Source organism: Xyrauchen texanus, chromosome 8, assembly GCF_025860055.1.
Source record: "Xyrauchen texanus isolate HMW12.3.18 chromosome 8, RBS_HiC_50CHRs, whole genome shotgun sequence".
NCBI classification, from domain to species: domain Eukaryota; kingdom Metazoa; phylum Chordata; class Actinopteri; order Cypriniformes; family Catostomidae; genus Xyrauchen; species Xyrauchen texanus.
In genome coordinates, this window is record NC_068283.1 from 26,646,502 (window position 1) to 26,666,719 (window position 20,218).

Consider the following 20,218-nt stretch of genomic DNA (forward strand, 5'->3'; position numbering starts at 1 on the left):
CATGCCCGTAATTCTCTCTCTCTCGAACCATCGTCACTGGATATCCCGCCCCTCTCCGCTCCACACTCCTCCCGGTGTAATCTCAGGCCGGGGTGCCAACGGCATGACGTACATCCCCCCCCTATCCCTGGGGCGGGGTGTATCTTGCGTCCCGCGTGGTCATCCCCGCCTTCCTCGCCCTGGGAGGAGAAGACAAAAAAAAACAAAAACAAAATAGGCAAGGTAAAAGGCCAACATGGTGCGACAGAGAGAGAGAGAGGAGAGAGAGAGAAAAAGCTCACTCACCGGTTCTCTGATGTACCGTCGCGTGGTCTCAAACACTCCTCCACACTCAGGCAAACCGGAGTCAAACCTTCGACCCCCAGCGGGCAGAACGCCCTTCCGCTTTTCTGGCAGCAAATGGGGACACTCCTCCGCCCCTGGCAGCGGCCCTACCGCTCTGGGCAGTCGGGGCGTTTCTTCCCTCCTCCCCTCGCGGACGGCGGTTTCCCTCGACCCCTCCGCGTCTCTGGGGACAGCAGGGCACTCCTCCGGCAGCGGCTCCCTCACTCCAGCCGGTCGGGGTATCCAGTCCCCACTTGCCAGGCGGTCGGGCTACTCCGTCACCCGGCAGATGGCAGCGGCGCTCCCCAGGGTGGACGGCAGTGTCGAGGACTCTGCGACGGGCATCCCTCCTCCTTCCCGGGCTTCGGCACCAATGTAACACAGTTAAAGATGGACAAGGAGGAGGCGAGAACTGGCTTGTCAACATAAATCATAATATTTAATGAAACTCAAAACCAAAAGCATAAACAAACACACAAATGACGGACATGCCCGTAATTCTCTCGCTCTCAAACCATCGTCACCGGCCGCCTTTATCCCTCGCGTGCCTCATCAGGCCGATTGGGACCGGGAGCGCGATATTCCGCCCCGGCCCCGCCCCCCTCCACTCCACACCTGATAAGAGTGTGTGTAGATTCACGACCCGGCCCCGCCCTATGCCCTGCCACAATCACCAATCTGCAGTACCTGTTGTGAAATGTCTACCACACTTGGAGTGGGATGGAGCTCTGCAATGATGTGGTGACTGTAGGTTCATGCTGGTCAGACTGAGCTCTTGCTATGTGGAAATTGGATGTTTCTGTAAAACCAAAACATGGACCAAATGGCTAGTTGAGTTCCAATGCTTTTGTGTTTTCTTAGACGGGGGGTTCTTGAACTGAGGTTCATCCTTCATCTTGAAGTATGAACTGAGGTATATTTGAGTGTGGCACCCACTTCCCTTTCTATCTAATTTCCACAGACAATAATAACCATGGAATGATCCTCAATCTGTCACAATGAAAATGCAAGGGATGCGCTTTGTTTTCAACTGCATACATCATGACATACTTCACCCTTTTTAGTCCAGCCACTCTCATTGCTCCTACCAGATCCTATGGCCATTTGTTTTAGAATCCTCTGTTGCTATGCCAACTATCTCCCTCTGAGCTGTAGTTCTGGACACAAAGGGTCCTTGATGATCCCCAAGGAATGATTCGGAATCAGGCCTCCACAAATAAATCCCATACAGATTATTTGGCTCAATAGTTGAAAGACAACCAAATTAGAAGAGGATGTTGCAATAGATATTACACAACACTTGACATTAGTATTAATGCGTATTCATTAGTATCCTCATTGCAACAGAAATGGGATCAGCCACAGGTTCAGGAATTGTAAGATGTTTTCCACTGTTATATGCCAATTCATGTTATATGTTTCTGTTTCTTAGCTTATTCAATTATGACTTGATTGTCCATTGGAGGGCTTGTGCCAGCCCAAATGAAAAAAATTAATTTGCATTAGCAAACCCTCCATTTCATCATATTTTTCAGCAGTGATGGTAAATGGTCTGCACTTATATAGCGCCTTTTTAACCTTAGCAGTATTCAAAGCACTTTACACTGAGTCTTATTCACCAATTCACACACCCATTCACACATCAATGATGGCAGAGCTGCCATGCAAGGCACTAGCCTGCCATTGGGAGCATCTTGGGGTTCAGTGTCTTGGCCAAGGACACTTTGGCACATGGAGTCGTGTGGAATCGAACCACCAACCCTACATTTAGTGGACAACCCGCTGTACCACCTGAGCCACAGCCACCCCAGTGCTGGATAAAGTTATTGCATGAATTTATATCTGCATAGTATTACTAGGCAACAGCTTGTTTCCTCTCTAAAATGTGAGTTATCTTTGAAGCAGTTGGCATATGTTGTAAGAATGCTGATTTTAATTAATTGTTTGGCATACATTTTTGTGATCATCAGGTAAAAGTAGTATAATGGGACAGATGCATCTGGAGTGATCCAATTTTTCATTCAAACTAACTAAGTGTATTATTAACTCATGCAGAATGCTTCACAAAACGTCAGTTATACTTAAATAAAGTATCAGTTTATCTCAGTACATAGGCTTAACAAAGTCATCTTTTTCAGTCTCAATGAATGTAATGATGTGAAAGGCTCAAATTCTCACATCATGGCCTATGAACCTGCTTCACCTGCTTTATCTGACACCGCCACAAACTGCAGGCCATCCACTTCAGAGACCTTGCGTTCCACCTTCAGCCTGGCAGGCCAGCTCGCCAGTGAGTGATTTATACAGACTTGCAAAAGTATGATGTCTCGTATGCTGAACCAGAAATTAATAGTTCACCCAAAAGTGAAAAATTCTGTAAATTCTGTAAAAACTCAATATCATGCTATGTCGAACATGTATGCTGTTGTATTGTTCATGGAAAACACAGCAATGCATTGTGACCACGTTTGTCAAGCTCCAGAAAAGACCAAAAAACAACAGATTTTGAGTTAATGATGACCAAATTTTTATTTATTTTTCACAAAAATATATTTGTATGCCTTTAGAAAACTTGTATTATAATTTACAAGTCATGTGGACTCTTTTTGTGGTCCTTCAACTGTGTCTTTTAGTCCTTTTTGGTGCTTGAACAATGTGGTTACTATATGAAATCTTGTGGTATGGAAAAGGGTTGCATGAAGATTCAAGCATTAAAGTTTGAACAACTTGAGGGTGAGTAAATATAACGATAGAAATTAAATTTTGTGGTGAACTATTTTATATATATAATATAATTTCACTTATTTACTCATAATGGCTCAAGAAAGTGCTCCAATTACAACATAACAATGTAAACAACAGAGCAAATAATGATTTTAAGTCTTTTCATGTAGTGGTCAAACTTTCATTGTTGGATGCCCAGTCTGACTTTTACATCTCTCAGGTCTGAATGCCCGACGACCTAGCTCCCCCATAGTGGATGTAAAGCCTGTAGAATTTTGGGCCATGGGGCCCAAGAAAGAAGTGGTGCAGCCATTGCGTAAACCCCCAACACCACCAGATGACTACTTCCGCAAACTGGAGCCTCGCCTGTACTCCTTGGACTCGTGTAGTGATGATGTTGACTGTCTGACCGATGAGGAGATTCAGGTACGTTACCAACTGGGCATGCTGCACTTCAGCACACAGTATGATCTCATCAACAGCCACCTCACTGTGCGAGTCATCGAGGCCCGGGACATTCCCCCACCCTTAACATGTGATGGTGCTCGTCAGGACATAGCTCACTCAAACCCCTATGTGAAGATGAGCCTACTTCCTGACCACAAGAACTCCAGACAGACTGGGGTCAAACGCAAGACCCAAAACCCAGTTTTTGAAGAACGATTCACTTTTGAGGTCCCTTTTCTAGAGGCACAAAGACGCACACTGCTGCTCTCTCTTGTGGACTTTGACAAGTTTTCACGGCACTGTGTCATTGGGAAAGTTGCTCTCCCTCTTAGTGAGGTTGATTTAGTAAAAGGAGGACATTGGTGGAAGGCCCTGGTGCCCAGCTCCCAGGTAATACCATTCGTCTGCATCACATTGCACTTTTCTTTTTTTGTTTTTCATTTTATGTGTGTTACTAAAACTGTTTTGCTTCAAGCTGAAGTATATTTTTTTTACATCTTTATGTGGGTATGACATAGCCAATTGATAGGATTTTGGTCTTGCTGCAGCTGCTGCTGCAGAGCAAGTATGAAGACTTGCTACTGTGAGAACATTCACAGACATGCTGAGTTAAGCATGTGGACATGCTGCTGCTCAATTAGATAAAATACAAGACATGATGCTGCATCAAGCATGTAGGAAATGCAGCCGCAAGTATAAGACATACATACAATCCCCATGTAGCAGATCTAGTCCTGTGGAGCTGGGGAGGAAGAAGAAGAACTCTAGCAATGTGCAGCAGTGAAACTGGCTTGTCTGCAAAACTGAGCAATATAAATGTCAAAAAGAGATTACAAAAGTTGACTGGCTACCTTATTACATGTTAAAGGGCTTATCAGCTTACATCATGTGAGCTGATTGGCTTAACAAATGTTTCCCATAGTACCATTACTGTGACACTTCAGCTTTTATTTTCTGTTATCTGACCTTTAAAAAGACAGAATGAGCAAAAACAATTAGTTACTGATCCAAAGTTTGTTTTCTCAGAATGAGGTTGAGCTCGGTGAACTTCTTCTGTCCCTAAACTATCTGCCCAGTGCTGGGAGGCTGAATGTGGACATTATCCGAGCAAAGCAGCTGCTTCAGACAGATATGAGCCAAGGTTCAGGTAAATGTTGTTCAATTTGTTTTCTTCATTCTAGTCTAACATTTCAGACATCATTAATATTTTCAAAGCTGACTGTCTGCTGCCTTTGCATCACCATAGTTTGAGGTTGATAGGTTTTTTGTTTTCTATACCCAGATCCTTTTGTGAAGGTGCAGTTAGTGACAGGGCTAAAGCTAATGAAGACCAAGAAAACATCCTGTATGAGGGGCACCATCGACCCAAACTACAACGAGTCCTTCAGCTTTCGTGTATCTCAAGAGGACCTGAGTGAAGTCAGCCTTGTTTTTACAGGTATTGTTTTGAACATAAATATGCATACACTGGAATATGCACTAACAAAAATAAATATAGAACTTGTTTTGTTTGTTTTGTTTTGTTTAAAAATAAACTTTTAAGCATGTAAATATAACACTTTCACTTCAGAACAATTAAGAAACCCTTTGTTCTGGTAGAACTACTAAAACATTTGTTTGTTTTCAATTTTCGTTCCTTGAAGTGTTTTAGTCCCTGGTTTTGCATAACAGTCCGTTTTTTAGTGTGTTTTGTGATGCTAGTGGTGCAGAAATTGCTGCAACTCAGAATTTGTTTAGAAGAGCCCATCATTAATAATGGTATTTTCATAAATATTCAGTCTTTCTTGACACCTAATTAAGTGAAAAAATACATCAACAGGCTAGGACATTGCCAGTCATAACCAGGTGATGTTGAGATTCCTCACAATTGGAGAAATCTAGGTAGTCACATAGGGCTGCTCTGGGGCACCTCATTGCGGTTCATTTAAATTCAATAGAATTTATGCAATTACCAGTGCTGCCAGTCAGAAGCTGACCTGGACAGATGCTCATGCTGAGATTCCATGCATGGGCACACACTGACATTTAATATTTGCACTTGTCTCCCAGTTGCAGCCATGTACTGTGAATGCACAGTGCCGAGATTGACCTACTCTACTCGAGCACAGCAAGCTACAAATTTAACTGCACAGCCCAACATTATAGCTTTCACTGTAACGTTTTTGGTTTCCTCAAGATTAATCAGTGCATAGTGAATAATGGGATTTACACAAAGAAACAGTTTTGTATTGACTTTTAACAAACTGGTCTATAGGTGATTTTTAGTGGATGTGTGAATTCAGTTCCTCTCAAGTTCACACAAATACACTAGCAGAGTAACCATAAGTGTAGTTCATCAAATCAACTATGTACCTGTTCCACTATAACATTTGACAAGTGTCACTACACAATTTGTCTTAATTATGAACAAAATCTATTTTCTAATCTATTGTTTTATCATTTGCATTTACATTTATGTGTAAATGTAAGTCACTTTGGATAAAAGCATCTGCTTAATGACTAAATGTAAATGTACATCATTTAAAGGCTAAACGTTTGTGTTGGTGAAATGTTTTGCTGAAAAGGTGTTCTAAAGTTCTTTAAAATAAATGCCAATGGTTTGATATTTTGTTGTCTAATGCCTAAAGACATTCAGATTTTATTTATTAGGCTTAGGTGTCTAAGTACTTTTTGGGGTCACTGTATATCCCACTCTGAGTGCTCCTCTTTAAGGCTCTGGCCTGTGCCCCAGCTAGACTGGTCAGCATGTATCTCTCCCAGTCATACCAGCCAGGGCTATCTGCCCTGTGCTACTCTCTGATGTTTTAAACTACAAAGACCTGCAGTCAAACACTGCCTGCAGTCTCTCTCCTTCCGGGCCTCTGTCTCTCCCTCAATGCCTGATTGAAGAGTCTCTCTTTTTGTATCCCTGATTCTATCCTCTTCTTTACTCTTCTCATTCTTTCACTTTTATTTATTTGCGTATCATTCTCTTTAACTGAAGCTTCCCTCTGGCAGAGCAGGTAATGGGGGTTTAATGATGGTGTTATGTCCATATGCTGTCTGAAGCAGTGAGAGGAAACAGATCTCATGGCTCTGGTAAACATGACTCCCATCAAACAGCTATGCACAGAAGGGGTCCAAATTGTGCCCGGTAACCATCATCATAGTTAGGCACAAAAGCCAAACAAGATGTGGTATATCACTATAAAAATAAAAAGATACTCAAGGCACCATTTGGGGTTCCTCAGATGTCACACTGGAAGAACCCGCTGGAGATCCTTCAGACACCCTTTAATGGAGCCTCAAATATCCTATTTATGTCCTAAAGGAACTTCAAACTACATTTTAATTGCCTTGAATCTTTTCTCTTATGATTGTGTTAAACTGTTAACATTGTCTAGAGTTCCTCAGAGAGCTGAAAGTATGTCTAGAGTTTCTCCAGACATTTCAGCCGGTGTGGCACCCAAATGTTGCCTCTAGTGTCTTTTCATTTTTACAGTGTGCTGTCACATAAGAAGTTTATTTCAAATTAAAAAAAAAATAATTATTCATTGGTTAAATATCAGACAATAGTATTTAGACACTTGGTGGTCAAACTGAACCTGTCGTTTACTCTGCTCAGACATCTGTATAAACTTTAGGGGAACTGAATTCCAGTTATGTACTTTTACCCTTTTAGAGCAGGAGCTATTCTTGCATTATAAGATGACCTGTAATGCTGGAGTCTCTTCAACCAAGGTATTTTATATGCTTAGCCAGAGACACATCTGTACCTCATCACAACATGTAGAGTGAGAGAGCTCTCCGAGGACTGTTGAGTGTGACATGGGCTGATGATGTCACAACCTCAACAAACCAAGTCCAGCGCATGCAATTGCACTAACTTGGACCACGCCTGTTCCCTGGCTTTAAACTCATGATGTCATCCATTCAAACAGCTCACTGTTTGTCTGTCTCTGAACTGACATTTATTACATAGAGCATGAAGACAGATGAATGTGGTTTAGCCAAGCATTTTATTACATTCCAGATGGTTCTACATAGAAAGAAATTAGTACTGATGTGATGGAAAATTAAATGTATTACTGTTCATCATTTTAAGTGAGGGAAAAGGGAAGATTCGCTGCAAATAAGCATCTGTAGATCTGCTATGAACAAAAATGTCCCATCCATTTTATGTGGTGTAACTCACACCTTGAATACAAAAAGGCTATGTTCGCACAACAGCAGATTTATGTTGTCAGTCTTTATTGTGAGCTGTGTGTCATCTGAAGGTTTTAGATCCAGATACCGCCTCCAAATATGTACTGTATACTTCCCTGCTACGTACTGTAGTACTTTATGCTACAAACAGTATTTCAATTGACTAGTATGTCTGAATCCTCAGTAGTCATAAAATGGTTTGCGAGAAATACCTGGATGACCTACTGGACACTTCATTATACCATAATCTATGGAAGCGGACAAAATTTCTGAGTCAGAACCCTGAATTTAAAAAGAAACTATGGAGAACCATAAGCTGGTCAGCTTTTTTCATCATCAAAATGAGATAAAGACCAAGAAAGTGTTCCTGCCTTGTTTAAACTGTGTTTGTTTAACAAAACAAGTAAATTATTTTAACGGTTGTTAATATGTCATATATTGTCAATATATTACTATGTCATACATTGGTCGGCTGCCTACCCTGTCCTCCCTGTAGTCACACCACTGAGTGTACCAGTACATTTCGTTCGTTCACGAATACGATAACGAATACGATACTAGTTCAGTGAAGGGGTGTATTACTTCAGTATGCCAAACCAATGATATGCTCCTTCATCGACTACTCTCGAATGCTACTGGCTCGCATCAGTCTGGACAAAGCGACAAAAATAGAGTTTGCATTTCTACAAATATACAAAGACAATAGAGTTTAAACACCATGACCGTTTTCACCACAAATGAAAAGAAACCAGGTCCTGTATTTTGACAAATGTTGGGCTTCTCTTTTGCCAAGACTTAGAAAAAGTTAAAGAATATAAATCTCTTACACTGTGCACCAAAGTATAATGTTTCTATTCATAATTCATGTCATTTACCTGTCCATCTTCAGTCATTTTTACTCATTCATAAATTGGGGATTATGTTTTGTGCATCCCTATAAACTTTTCTTACAATGAATTACACCCCTTTCTGTCCTTGTTGCATGTGCTTGACTCACATGCCAAACTGAACGAACAACATGCCTCCTCTCGTTCAGTCAGTCAGCAGATCCGTGTTCACAAATGAGATGAATGATTGTTTAATTCAGTTCGTTCATGAATGAGACTTCTCATCTCAATCAGACTCAAAAGACTGACTCAACTGGCTCAGTGTGTTTGTTTAGTGGTTCAAGCTGATGATATGCTCTTTTCAAACCCTGCACTCGAATGCCATTGGCTCATGTTATAGTCAGTCTTTACAGGCATGAAAAGCCACCAAAGCAGTCTCTCGCCTCAAACTAGAGCCCATTGGCTTCTATAGGGAGAGACCTCAGTAAATAAGAAATATGAGTTCATGTTTGAAGGTGAATGATTCGTTCACTTAAAAGATTAGTTCAAAAATATTTTTTCATTCACAAACAAAACCTCACTATCTGTGCCAAGTTTGGTGGTTGTAGCTTGAAAGCTCTATGTGGAGTTAGTATAACAAATTTTGGTCTCGGTTTAGGGATTTGGGGAAAAAAAAACCTAGTTTGTAGAATAACAATACATTTGTAAAATAACAATATGTTGGCTTCGTAAGCCACCATAAATATTGTGTTCGCTACTGTAGACTGTAAACAGATCCAGATATTTAGATGCTTACTTAAGCTAGACCCAGGTGAAGGAGTCCTTGACATGCATTGATATGTTCTGCTCAAGAGCTGATGTTGCTTGGAGACACGTATCACAAGCTCTGGTCTGATGGGTGCAGCCTCGGCAGCTGCAGTCGTGATGCACTGTGAGATCTGGAGTCCTGAATCTTGTTTATGAGCAACCTGATGAAATTAACAGTGCCTCATACTCTGACCTGACTCCATTAACTAAATTGGATTGAGGCAAAGAGAACAGATTGGCAGAAAAGATTAATAATAAGGTGAAGAAATGAGAAGACACATTTGTGTGTGACTATGTCTTAAAACAGTGGATAGAGTGGATTACATTTTCAATTTAATGAATTAAAAATATGGATACCCCATGCAGCCATTACAAATAATAAGATGTTACCCTTATTATCTTTTGTCAGGTAGGTCATTTTTGGTTCTCTTATCTGATTGGACAAAAGTCATTCCAAGAGTGCTGATATCTAGTATAACAGCACAGTGACTTTTTACTGTTTGTGTCACTCTGCTTGTATGTGTTTACAGTGTTCCACACAGGCTGTCAATTTGTGCATGGCTTTCATTTAAAAAAAATTTGTTAGTGGTGCAAAAACAGATAAAATAACTGGCCATATTGTGTATAAATTGTAAGTTAATCAATATTAACTTGTTTGTGTACTGTAAATTCTGTAAAAAAGCAAAATCTCAATATATATCATAAAGATTATATGCCAATAAGAGTTTCAGTACAACAACACTCTTACTCAGTGATATTGTTTAAATGTAATATTTATTTCAATGTCATTTCCGTTTTAGTTTATGGGCACAACATGAAGAGTAGCAACGATTTTGTCGGCCGCATTGTGATCGGCCAGTTCTCCACTGGTGCGCAGGAAACAACACACTGGCGCAGGCTTCTGCGCTCCCAGCGCAACCCGGTGGAACAGTGGCACAGCCTGCGCTCTCGTGCTGAGTGTGACCGCGTTTCCCCGGCTTCTCTTGAGGTCACATAGTACTAACACATGACAGTCAGCAGCAGAGGTGGGATAAACATCTGCAGTACCGAACTTTGTGAATTTACTGAACCCCACAAAACAAACATCTGGGAGTTTCTTGAGGATTCTGCATTGTGTAAAAGTGACAGTTCACCTAAAAATGTAAATTGTATCATCATTTATTCACCGTCATGTTGTTTCAAATGCATTTTTAACTTTCCCTCTTCCATGGAATACAAAAGGAGATGTTAGCCTTAGTCACCATTCACTTTCAGTGTATGAAAAAACACAATGCAATGAAAGTGAATTGAGGATGAGAATGTAAGTCCTTAACATTCTGCCTAATATCTCTGTTTGTGTTCCACTAAAGAAAGAAAGTCATATAGGTTTGGAATAACATGAAGGTCAGTAAATTATCACAAAAACGCAAATTTTTGGGTCAATTATCCCTTTTGTTTTAAAAGACAAACAAATATCTTAAACCACAGATTCTACAGAATGTTTTCTTTTTATCACATTGATACTATCTTACACAAGAAGTCAATAATGTCATCATCATCTGACCCTCAGCTGCATTCAGCCTGCTCAGGCAGCTTGAGTGTAGGCTGAAGCAGCCAAGACCACAACTAACCACTGGGCTGGGCTGCAGTGTTTTAATTATAATATTGTTTCTTTTTTTTATAGATTTTAATATGATTACTGATAATCAGTTTTTGAAGTAGTTGGAAATCAGTCCAAATCCTGTGGTGGCACAGTATTTTTATTTCCTTCAGGTTTGATTATTTAAAGTCAGCATTTTACACCAAAGCTTCTGTTTAGTGATATGTATCACTGTTTTTCATACACATTTTGACCTTAGATTTTGTTAAAAGAGTTCACCCCAAAATGAAAATTCTGCTATCGTTTACTAACCCTCATGTTGTTCCAAACCCATATGAAGCGAACATTCTGCCTAACATCTCCTTTTATGTTTTATGAAAGAAAGGAAGTCATATGGGTTGGAACAACATGAGGCTGAGTAAATGATGGTAGAAGTTTAATTTTTGGGTGAACTATACTTTTAAGTGTTTGTGAGATTGTGTGCATTTGGTAAATGTTTGCACTCGTTGCAGCTGAGGTCTGTATCACCATGTAAAAATGCATTTGTGTTATTGTCTACAACAGTGAACATATTTTGGGCAATATAGTGCCATTCCGACAAGGTGCAGATACATGTATTTCTCTTTGCTCTGTTACCGTCAATCTCCTAGTCAAATGCTCTTGCCAAGTTCAGTTCATATGTTGTTTGAGCGACATGCTGTAAATGTAATTTGTCTACTTCTTTTCAGTCAATTGTTTTTAACATTAAAGTATATAGGCATAAATAGGATGATATGATTGGAAATATACATATTTAGCATAAAAATATATATATTTAGCATAGAATCTAAGTAAAATCAGAAACATTTCAGTATCTGTCTCCTTTCTTGTGTGACCTGTGTGTGCTAAGTTGTTGTTTAAGGTCAAGAGTCAATTGTATGATTCCACCAATGTCAATGTTAATGTAGATGACAGTCAAAATTATAAGAGTGGTAAAAATCTTAATAATAATGATGCTGTACCAGGAAAAATATGTATTTATTTAGATTATAAATGCATATACTGTAATAGATATATATGTATCTCTGCAAACATATCGGTATATATTTATAACTTAAACTGTGTATTGAACAAATGCATGTTGCAATATAGAAGAAAAAACTGAAAGAAATGGACAAAATCATGAAAATAATGTAAAAAATTAAAACGCTGTTAAAATGACCTGTTTCAAAGGTGGCTGTTTTGAACTGTGTCTTCATTTTATTCTTAACCAAAACATTTAGTCCACCGTCTCCTTGTCTGCTCTGAATCCTCTGAGAGTATGTACCGATGCTGCTCTTTGTGAGATGGTTTATTGCGATGAGTCTTAAAGTGTACGGTTTGGTAGAGTGTGAGAAGAAACAAAGCAGACCTCTGAAACTGATCAGCAGAATCCCTTTAAAGGTCTATTTTACAGAGATTGTATCAGTGATGAAAACGTTTTTTGGAAAGCTGTTGCATTAAAGTGATGTTTGTTACTAAGCTTCTCCCTTTGTCCTCAGTATGCTTTGCCATTCCTGTGAATTTATTTATTCTGTAGCAATGGATTTGTAATTTTTATGTCATTTTTTGAAGTATACAAGAGAATTTAATTACCATATGATTATTTTAACTGATAGCAGGCTATGCAAATTGTATGAACATAATGCCAATCACTGTTTTGGCACAATCCTGTCAAATGTACTGTATGAGTTCACAGCTTTCTTATGCTTAAAGGAACATTTAGCCCAAAAATTATAATTTTTTTATAATTTACTCACCTTTATGCCATCTCAAACTTGACTTTCTTTCCTCTGCGTAACACAAATGAAGATATAATGCAAATATGATGTGAATAAATCTACAATGCACGTCAATGGGGACCAACACTTCCAAGCTCCAAAAAGGACAGCAAAGAGGTAATCCATACGAATAAAGTGGTTTATTCCATGTCTTCTGAAGTGATACGATCGTTCTTGTGTGAGAGCAGACCAACTTTCCTTTTTCCTTTAAATGAAAAGATAATTATTGTTTTTTTGGATTAACTGTACCTGTAAGTTTAAACTGTATGGTTTAATACTAAATTTATGAACCAAAAACTTTACCCTACCCCAAACTTCAACCTCTTACTTATCCTTAACCCAAGCCAGATTCAAACTCTGATCACACGCACGTAAGCACCACAAAAGCAATTTACAAAAATGTAACCCTGACTCCTTAATCTTAGCTTGACTTTTAATATGATTTCTTAGACAGACAGTGCAAGATTGATATAAACAGAGGTATATTGAAACATTTTACATCTTCTAGCAGTGAAAGCGCTGTTGATATTTCAGAGATGTTAACGTTTCTTGTTTATTGAGCTTGAATTAATGAATATGTTCCAGAGTGAAACGCATTAGTTTTTCTCCACTTGGAATGGAAACTTGCTCTCTAGAACCACTTATGTTGGAAAATGATGACGTTAAGAAATGAAATACAGAGTTTAACTGGCAACAAAATACTGAGGTTATCGTCATTTCATTGTATTATTTGAAAATATCTGTTTAAACCTGAACATTTTACAACCATAGTAATTACCCTGGCATTGCATTAATTAAATCACTAAAATGATTCAGGGCTTGTTTGTGTATAAATGTTCGCTCTTGAGGACTATAAAACCAAGAGATTAGTCACTTAATTGCTTTCTTCAGCAATAGGGGAGCAGCTTAACCCTGCGTTCCTCATGAGTCCTGGGTCTGTGTCAGGCACATAATAATCAAAACTACCATGTTTACTTGAATATAAGACCATATCTACAAAATAGATTCTTTCTCTTTATTTCAAAACAGATGCTATATGACAGGAATACCAAGGCACTGTGTCATGTGCAAACAGCCATTTCTTACAAAATTCCTTCCTGGAGAGACACTTGGGCCCCCAGCTGAGGTTATTATCCATTTTAAAATCTCTCTCTGCTGAACTAAATTTGGTCCAAGACAAATGATACACATGTATGACATGCTGTAAGTATAGAGAGTTTGGATTGATGTTCTAACATTTTAAGTGGTCCACAAGGTTGTTTACCGATAGAGCTGTGTACAAAGGAACAGAGATTTCTCAGTCACTAATTGGCACGGTCCATGAACTGGAGACAGAAGCATAAAAGGTCATTTGCCAGGCTGAGGTTAAGCTCTCTCTGTCTTTTGAAGCTTTGCAATCAACAAAGATTTAAATCCCTACTCTTTCAGAATCTCACCTCTTGGGTCAGTAGATCGATGTGCACAGATGAACATTGAAAGCACTCTGGATAATGGGCTAAAGCTAAACTCAGGACTCATTACAAACAGTATCTCAATGTCTGTGAGTGAGACTTATGACCATCATATAAAACCTTAAAACTTAGAACAGAACAGTTATGGTGTAAAATGAATGAGCAATGTTTATGATCCTTCAGATTGGTGACATTGCCCATATGAATTCAGTCAGAAAGTCCGTTTTCTTTGCTACCAATGAAGCACACAGGATGCTCTTTGAAATATTCTCAAATTAAAAAAATTAATTGCACTAAATTTAACATACTGAATATTAAGTCAGGCCGTTGGGCATTATCATCTTTTTCAAATCCTGGTGACTCTGGCAAATATACCCAAATTTAATACAAGTAAATAATGTTCTCACAGCATGAACAGGCATTTGGTAAACAGCATGGAGCTTAGATTTCCTTAAAAAAATATTTGCATGCTTATAGTTCAGTCTGAAGTCTCTAGAACTCCCTTTGTGCAACTCACTCTTGGTGTGGAAATAGCCAAGTGCAGGTGTCTGGCTAAAAAAGGGAATGGACTGATATGTAATTTACAACAACAGCATTAACACCAATATCGAATATCAACATGAATAATCAATAGCATCTCCAGTGGGGGAAAAATATATATTATTCTCGAGTGTTCTGAACAAGCTCCAGAGGAATGAGAAAACTTGGCACAATGACACAAAAGGGGTGGGTGGATGTTGAGGGGCTGGGAACAGGAAATTGAAGTGGATGGGGGAGAAGTGCAGAGTGCAGTTATAACAGATTGGAGAGAGCCCATTGTCACTGCAAGGATGGAGAGAAAAAGACACCTTGTTGCTGCAATGTGATTGATAGATAGATGTTGGGGTGTCGTTGTTGATCATAAAAACTGCTTAACAAATCTTTGATTTAGCGAGAGGTTAGTTTTCCAGTGTAGGAATCTTACAGATGAATGGAAAAGCCTTATCACAACTGTTGTCATTCCAAGACCTCAGCGCTGCAAAAGATGAAAACAAAAGACAATTTTGGAATGCATTGAATTACCGATATCACAACATAATTGGTTGCTTTATCAACAATGGGCACTGTGAATTTCAATTTTAGTTAATTTATCCTTGACCCAATCTTAAAATATGAAATTTCATTATGAAAATATTACATTTTCAAAACTATGATAATTGACGTAGCGTAAAATAATCATAAACCATTTCAAAATGTATTGTGTGAAATGATTTGTATACATTTGTACACAGGATACAACAGTACCTCAGTTGTGGTGTAATTCCCATTATGCCAAAAAATTTAAAAGGCCACTAATAAAGTTTAGAAACGAGTCAAAAATGCCCTTTTAATCACTGCCATTTCCACTACAGAAAGTTCAAACTCAATACATAATTTGAGATTGTATAGTCAGACTGTATAGTGGAAATTACATTGTGGTAAATATGCGGTGGCGTTTCAGAAAAAGGACATAATTTGCATAATTCTCAATTGATGCAGTGTGCACTGTTGATCTTTGTCTCTGGACAAATTAGACATCTCCAACCTTCCTTATGGCACCACACTTTTAAATCCAGTAATGCTTTATAATACTGATTCATACTTAATAGGTAACTATGCAGATATTATTGCTGGACAAATGAGTAGTACTATATTAACACTTCAGTACTATTAACTAATGAAGAAACAATTAACTTCACGTTAAGTAATAATGATCTGATAACTGTGGTAGTTCACTGTTAGCTAATCAATTTTTAAAATGTTAACACAGAGAGAAAAAAGTGTGTTTCAAGAGAGTTTATTTTCTAAAAGCCCACAGGGTCAAAGGTGTCTAGAGTTGAAGAAACACACAAAGTAATACAGTCCACCACATACTTACCACTGTTTTGCCTGTACCAGATTTCCACACAGTCCTCCTCCACAGGGATGCGATGGATGCCATCATCTGGCTGGTTTCCATCCCAATAACTGTATTCATAGGGTGACCCATCTGTCCACTCCATAGTGCCCTCCTGTAGACAAAAATTGATTAACAATGCTATCACATTTTCTAGCTCTTTCTTTTGACCCTGAAATAGTTATTAAATCCATCCTGCCATGCACATGTCGAAGTGACATTTCATTTTATCAAGAATCTCTATAGAATTCCTAACAGCAGTCTTAACACAGACAGTCTTTTCACAGATCAGAGTGTTTGTCATCCATAAATCATGTTCATCCTACATTAGCACATCTTGGTGGCAGGCCAAGTCTGTTGGATCAGCCAAATCTGCAGCTGATTAAATCTCACTCATGGAAACCATATTTTTATTTCATAAAATTAATGAAAGGTTTGACAGGCTGGGATTGACCTGGGAATGCACCCAAGCTATGTATTACAATTATGTCTGTTATAAGCTGTAAATGAGTATACTATATATTAGCTAATAATAAAATGTGTGACATCACATGACATCGTGGTTAAAGGGATAGTTTACCCAAACATTACAATTCATATTTACTTATCTCCATCCCTTCTTTTGTGTTCCACAGAAGAAAGAAAGTCAGGCAGGTTTGAAACAAAATGGGGGTGCATAAATAATGACAGAAATTTCAATTTTGGGTGCATTATTCCTTTAACAAAACTTCATAAAGGATTGATGAAGCAATGCTGCCATGTAATGCGCTAGTAGTTTATACACTTTTAATAAATCCACTGTCCATTTTAATAAATCAATTTTAGATTGTAAACAGAATGGTTACCTGTCTTCTATCATGAAGGCCAATCCAAATATCTGTTGGAATTCCGGGTACACGGCTATTGACAAGATCATAGACAAAGACATTTTCTTCCCAGCTATTAAAAAATACAAGGAAAAAAAACTTGTTGGAAACTGCAGTTCTTAAAAGATATTCCAGTAAAATCCTCCATACTGTTAAGACTTATGTTATGCCAACACTGCCTGTAAACTTCAACAGGAATCATACCTGTGTATGGAGGTGAGCTTGGCTGATTTGTGTCCATTGGAGAACTCTGCACAGTACAGATCTGCTTCAGCCCAGGTACGGTTCAATGGGAAGAAACGGTAGCAGTAACCCTCAAATTCAGTCCAAAAGAGTGGACATGTCACAGGCTGGTTTGAGTCTGATAGTTGCATGGGCAGTGCTAGAGAAGACAGTAATAATATGAAATACTTTTGTTCTGTTTTAATTTAGCAGTTCAGTAGAATATGAGGACATAATAGCCCTAATAGACAAAAAGACCACAGACCCTATTATTACATTACTTTCCAGATGATATTTCAAATATCTAACTGATTACAAACTGTTTTGTTATATTTTCCTTTCCACAGCATGAACAAGGAGAGAGATTTTAGTGAACCCAGTTGCAGTTTTTAAAGATGAAGAAGACCATGTACAAATAGAAATAGTACAAGGCTTAATAAACATAGGAACAATTTAGATCAATTGCACTATAGATGAGACTAGACGATGAGTGATGAAACACGAGGGAATATATACAGACATGGGAAATCACAACACAAGAAACAGCTGGGAACACTGATGGGAAACAGGTGTATGTAATGACGGTGCTTGCAGGGAAATTTAGTGTGAGGAAAAACTACAACATAAGTCCATGAAATTGTTAAACTAAGAGTCCGTGAACATGAAGGGATGGTGACAAGAAAGGGTGTGACAGACCAAAGACAGATATTTGTAAGGCCAAGGCAGAGCTGGCAGACAATTATAGGACTGGGCAGGATGGTCCGGAGGCCAGGAAGGTCTCTCCTGTAAGGGAGTAGGGTACAGAGGTTTGGGAGACAGATCCAGGAAGGGAACGGGGTCCGGCGGTTTGGGAGGTGGAAGAGCCGGAGGTGGAGCTGGTGGATTTGAGTCTCAGGAGGAGGAACCGGAGGGGGTGGAGCAGTAGGTGGCTCAGGAGAAAGCACAGCAGGAGGCGGAGTGGGCGGAGCCACAACAGGCTCAGGGAATTGAGTCACTGGAGGTGGAGCTGCAGGGGTTGGAGTAGTAAGCAGCTTAGAAGACATTGGAGGAGGAGTATTAGAAGGAGAGGGCGGAGCCACTGGAGGAAGAGTCTCAAATGGATTAGGCTGAGCCGTGGAAGACTCTGAGGGCAGAGCCATGGAAGACTGAGGGTGGAGCCACCATGGTCAGGAGCACTGGCAGCGACTGGGAAACATCCTCCATTGCCGTGGGCACTGACAGTGACAGGGAAACGACCTCTGTGGTCGTGAACATGGGCAGAGACAGGGAAACGGCCTCCATGGCCATAGGCACTGACAGTAACAGGGAAATTACCTCTGTGGTCATAGACACAGGCAGTGACAGGGGAATAACCTCCGTGGTTGTGAGCACAGGCAGTGAAAGGGGAACGGCCTTCGAGGCCATGGGGACTGGCAGTGACAAGGGGATGACCTCCATGGCCATGAATGCTGGCAGTGAGAGGGGCATGACCTCAATGGTTGTTAGCACTGGCAGTGACTAGGGAATTTCCTCCATGGTCATGAGCACAGGCAGTGACAGGGGAACGGTCTTCGTGGCCGTTGGCACTGGCAGTGACAAGGGGATGACCTCCATGGCCATGAATGCTGGCAGTGAGAGGGGCATGACCTCAATGGTCATTAGCACTGGCAGTGACTAGGGAATTTCCTCCATGGTCATGAGCACAGGCAGTGATAGGGGAACTATCTTCGTGGCCATTGGCACTGGCAGTGACAGGTGGACGACACCCGTGGCCGTGAACTCTGGCAGTTACTGGGGAGTAGGAGCCTTTCTTCTCCTCCTCATATGGATGGCCGTGAGTCAAGTTAAGCCAATTCATTTAAATTTGTATAGCGCTTTTCACAACACACATTGTTTCAAACAGCTTTACAGGAAATCATGTATTAACAAAAACAAAAAAATTTAACCATAATATCTATAATGTGTCACAGTGATCGTTGTGTAGTTTGATTAAATATGATTGTAAATTGTGTACAGAAATTAAATAATAAAAAATAATATGAAAATGCTGAAGGCGACTGCGCATGGAACACAAAACTCCACAATCACAACACAAGGAAAAGATGAGAACACTGATGGGAAACAGCTGAATGTAATGATGACGGTGCTTGCAGTGAAATGTAGTGTGGAGAAAAACTACAACATAAAAGTCCATAAAAGAGTTAAACTAAGAGTCTGTGAACATGAAGGGATGTGACCTGTATTCAATTTAGTTTGTGCCTAACTACACAACTTTTTAGGGTTCTGTTATACAACAATTAGTATTACAGTATACCCTGTCCTCTGAAAGTGTTGAATTTTGATATTACATTACAATAATTTTAGAAAATAATACTAGTATAATAAATAGTAACACTTTTTGGATATTGTGTAACAATATTTTAGGAGTGCTAAATGTCTGGAAAGAGTTTTCTTGATAGCTGAATTGATAAATGAGTTTATATTAAGACATTTGTATCTGTACAATTGAATTAAATAGAACTTGGCATCACTTTCTTTCCAGCGTAATCTAATTTACAAGAAAAGTTTGATTTTCTTGCCCTACCAATTCATACAGCCTTTAAACATACTTTGCATGTTAGTCTGATCACTTGTGAATCAATAAAATATTTCAAGCATAGCATATATATATAACAAATCCTCTTCTATTGGGAAAACTGGCTCCTTGCAATATGGAGAGGTTGAAATTGTACATTACCACATAGAAGAAACAGTGGCACTGCTCTACGATAACAGTTAAAATTCTATGATGATCATAACTTAGCAAACCAGCTCTAGTTTGGTTTGAGGCTGTCCATTCTCATTCAATAAAGTGCATTAAAGCAAAATAACAGTTTCTGTGTAACAGCTTTTGTTTGTGGTGGAACTCACCTTGTGTGATCTTGATGTTAGTTGAAGGCAGAGCCGACACTGGGAAGCCAGTGAACAGTAGAGCTAAGCACAATTCCCAGAGCATTTTTAGTGCACAAGAGATGAGATTGTGATCTGGTGTGTGTGCATATGAGCATGTGTGCTGCAGGACGGTGAAGAGTGTTGGTGAGTTTAGAGGGTGTG

The 20,218-nt window shown here is 39.4% G+C and overlaps 2 protein-coding genes across 3 annotated transcripts in view; one reads left to right on the top strand and one right to left on the bottom strand.

Moving 5' to 3' along the window:
* The window catches only part of syt17 (synaptotagmin XVII), a 30,969-nt gene extending 18,586 nt beyond the window's left edge, over positions 1–12,383 (top strand). For both annotated transcript variants that reach the window (XM_052131560.1, XM_052131559.1), the window contains exons 4-8: positions 2,463–2,614; positions 3,269–3,885; positions 4,522–4,642; positions 4,778–4,933; positions 10,115–12,383. In XM_052131560.1, coding sequence (XP_051987520.1) covers positions 2,506–2,614; positions 3,269–3,885; positions 4,522–4,642; positions 4,778–4,933; positions 10,115–10,311 — 1,200 coding nt within the window. In that variant the 5' untranslated portion in view covers positions 2,463–2,505 and the 3' untranslated portion in view covers positions 10,312–12,383. The remainder of the gene's footprint in view (positions 1–2,462; positions 2,615–3,268; positions 3,886–4,521; positions 4,643–4,777; positions 4,934–10,114) is intronic.
* A 741-nt stretch (positions 12,384–13,124) lies between these two features.
* clec19a (C-type lectin domain containing 19A) lies at positions 13,125–20,187 on the bottom strand. Its single transcript, XM_052131562.1, has 5 exons — positions 20,036–20,187; positions 17,129–17,306; positions 16,904–16,997; positions 16,041–16,173; positions 13,125–15,158 (listed from the first exon to the last, which is right to left on the bottom strand). Exons 1-5 carry the CDS (start codon positions 20,118–20,120, stop codon positions 15,082–15,084), a joined length of 567 nt encoding a protein of 188 aa, XP_051987522.1. The 5' UTR covers positions 20,121–20,187; the 3' UTR covers positions 13,125–15,081.
* Positions 20,188–20,218: the final 31 nt, after the last annotated feature.

Bases quoted from the DNA above. Each gene is read 5' to 3' on its own strand.
- clec19a (XM_052131562.1), bottom strand. From the start codon at position 20,120: ATGCTCTGGGAATTGTGCTTAGCTCTACTGTTCACTGGCTTCCCAGTG. The intron at 17,307-20,035 runs GTGAGTTCCACC...TGTCTTCTCTAG, and splicing joins TAACATCAAGATCACACAAG to CACTGCCCATGCAACTATCA. The intron at 16,998-17,128 runs GTATGATTCCTG...ATTTTTTAATAG, and splicing joins AAGCTCACCTCCATACACAG to CTGGGAAGAAAATGTCTTTG.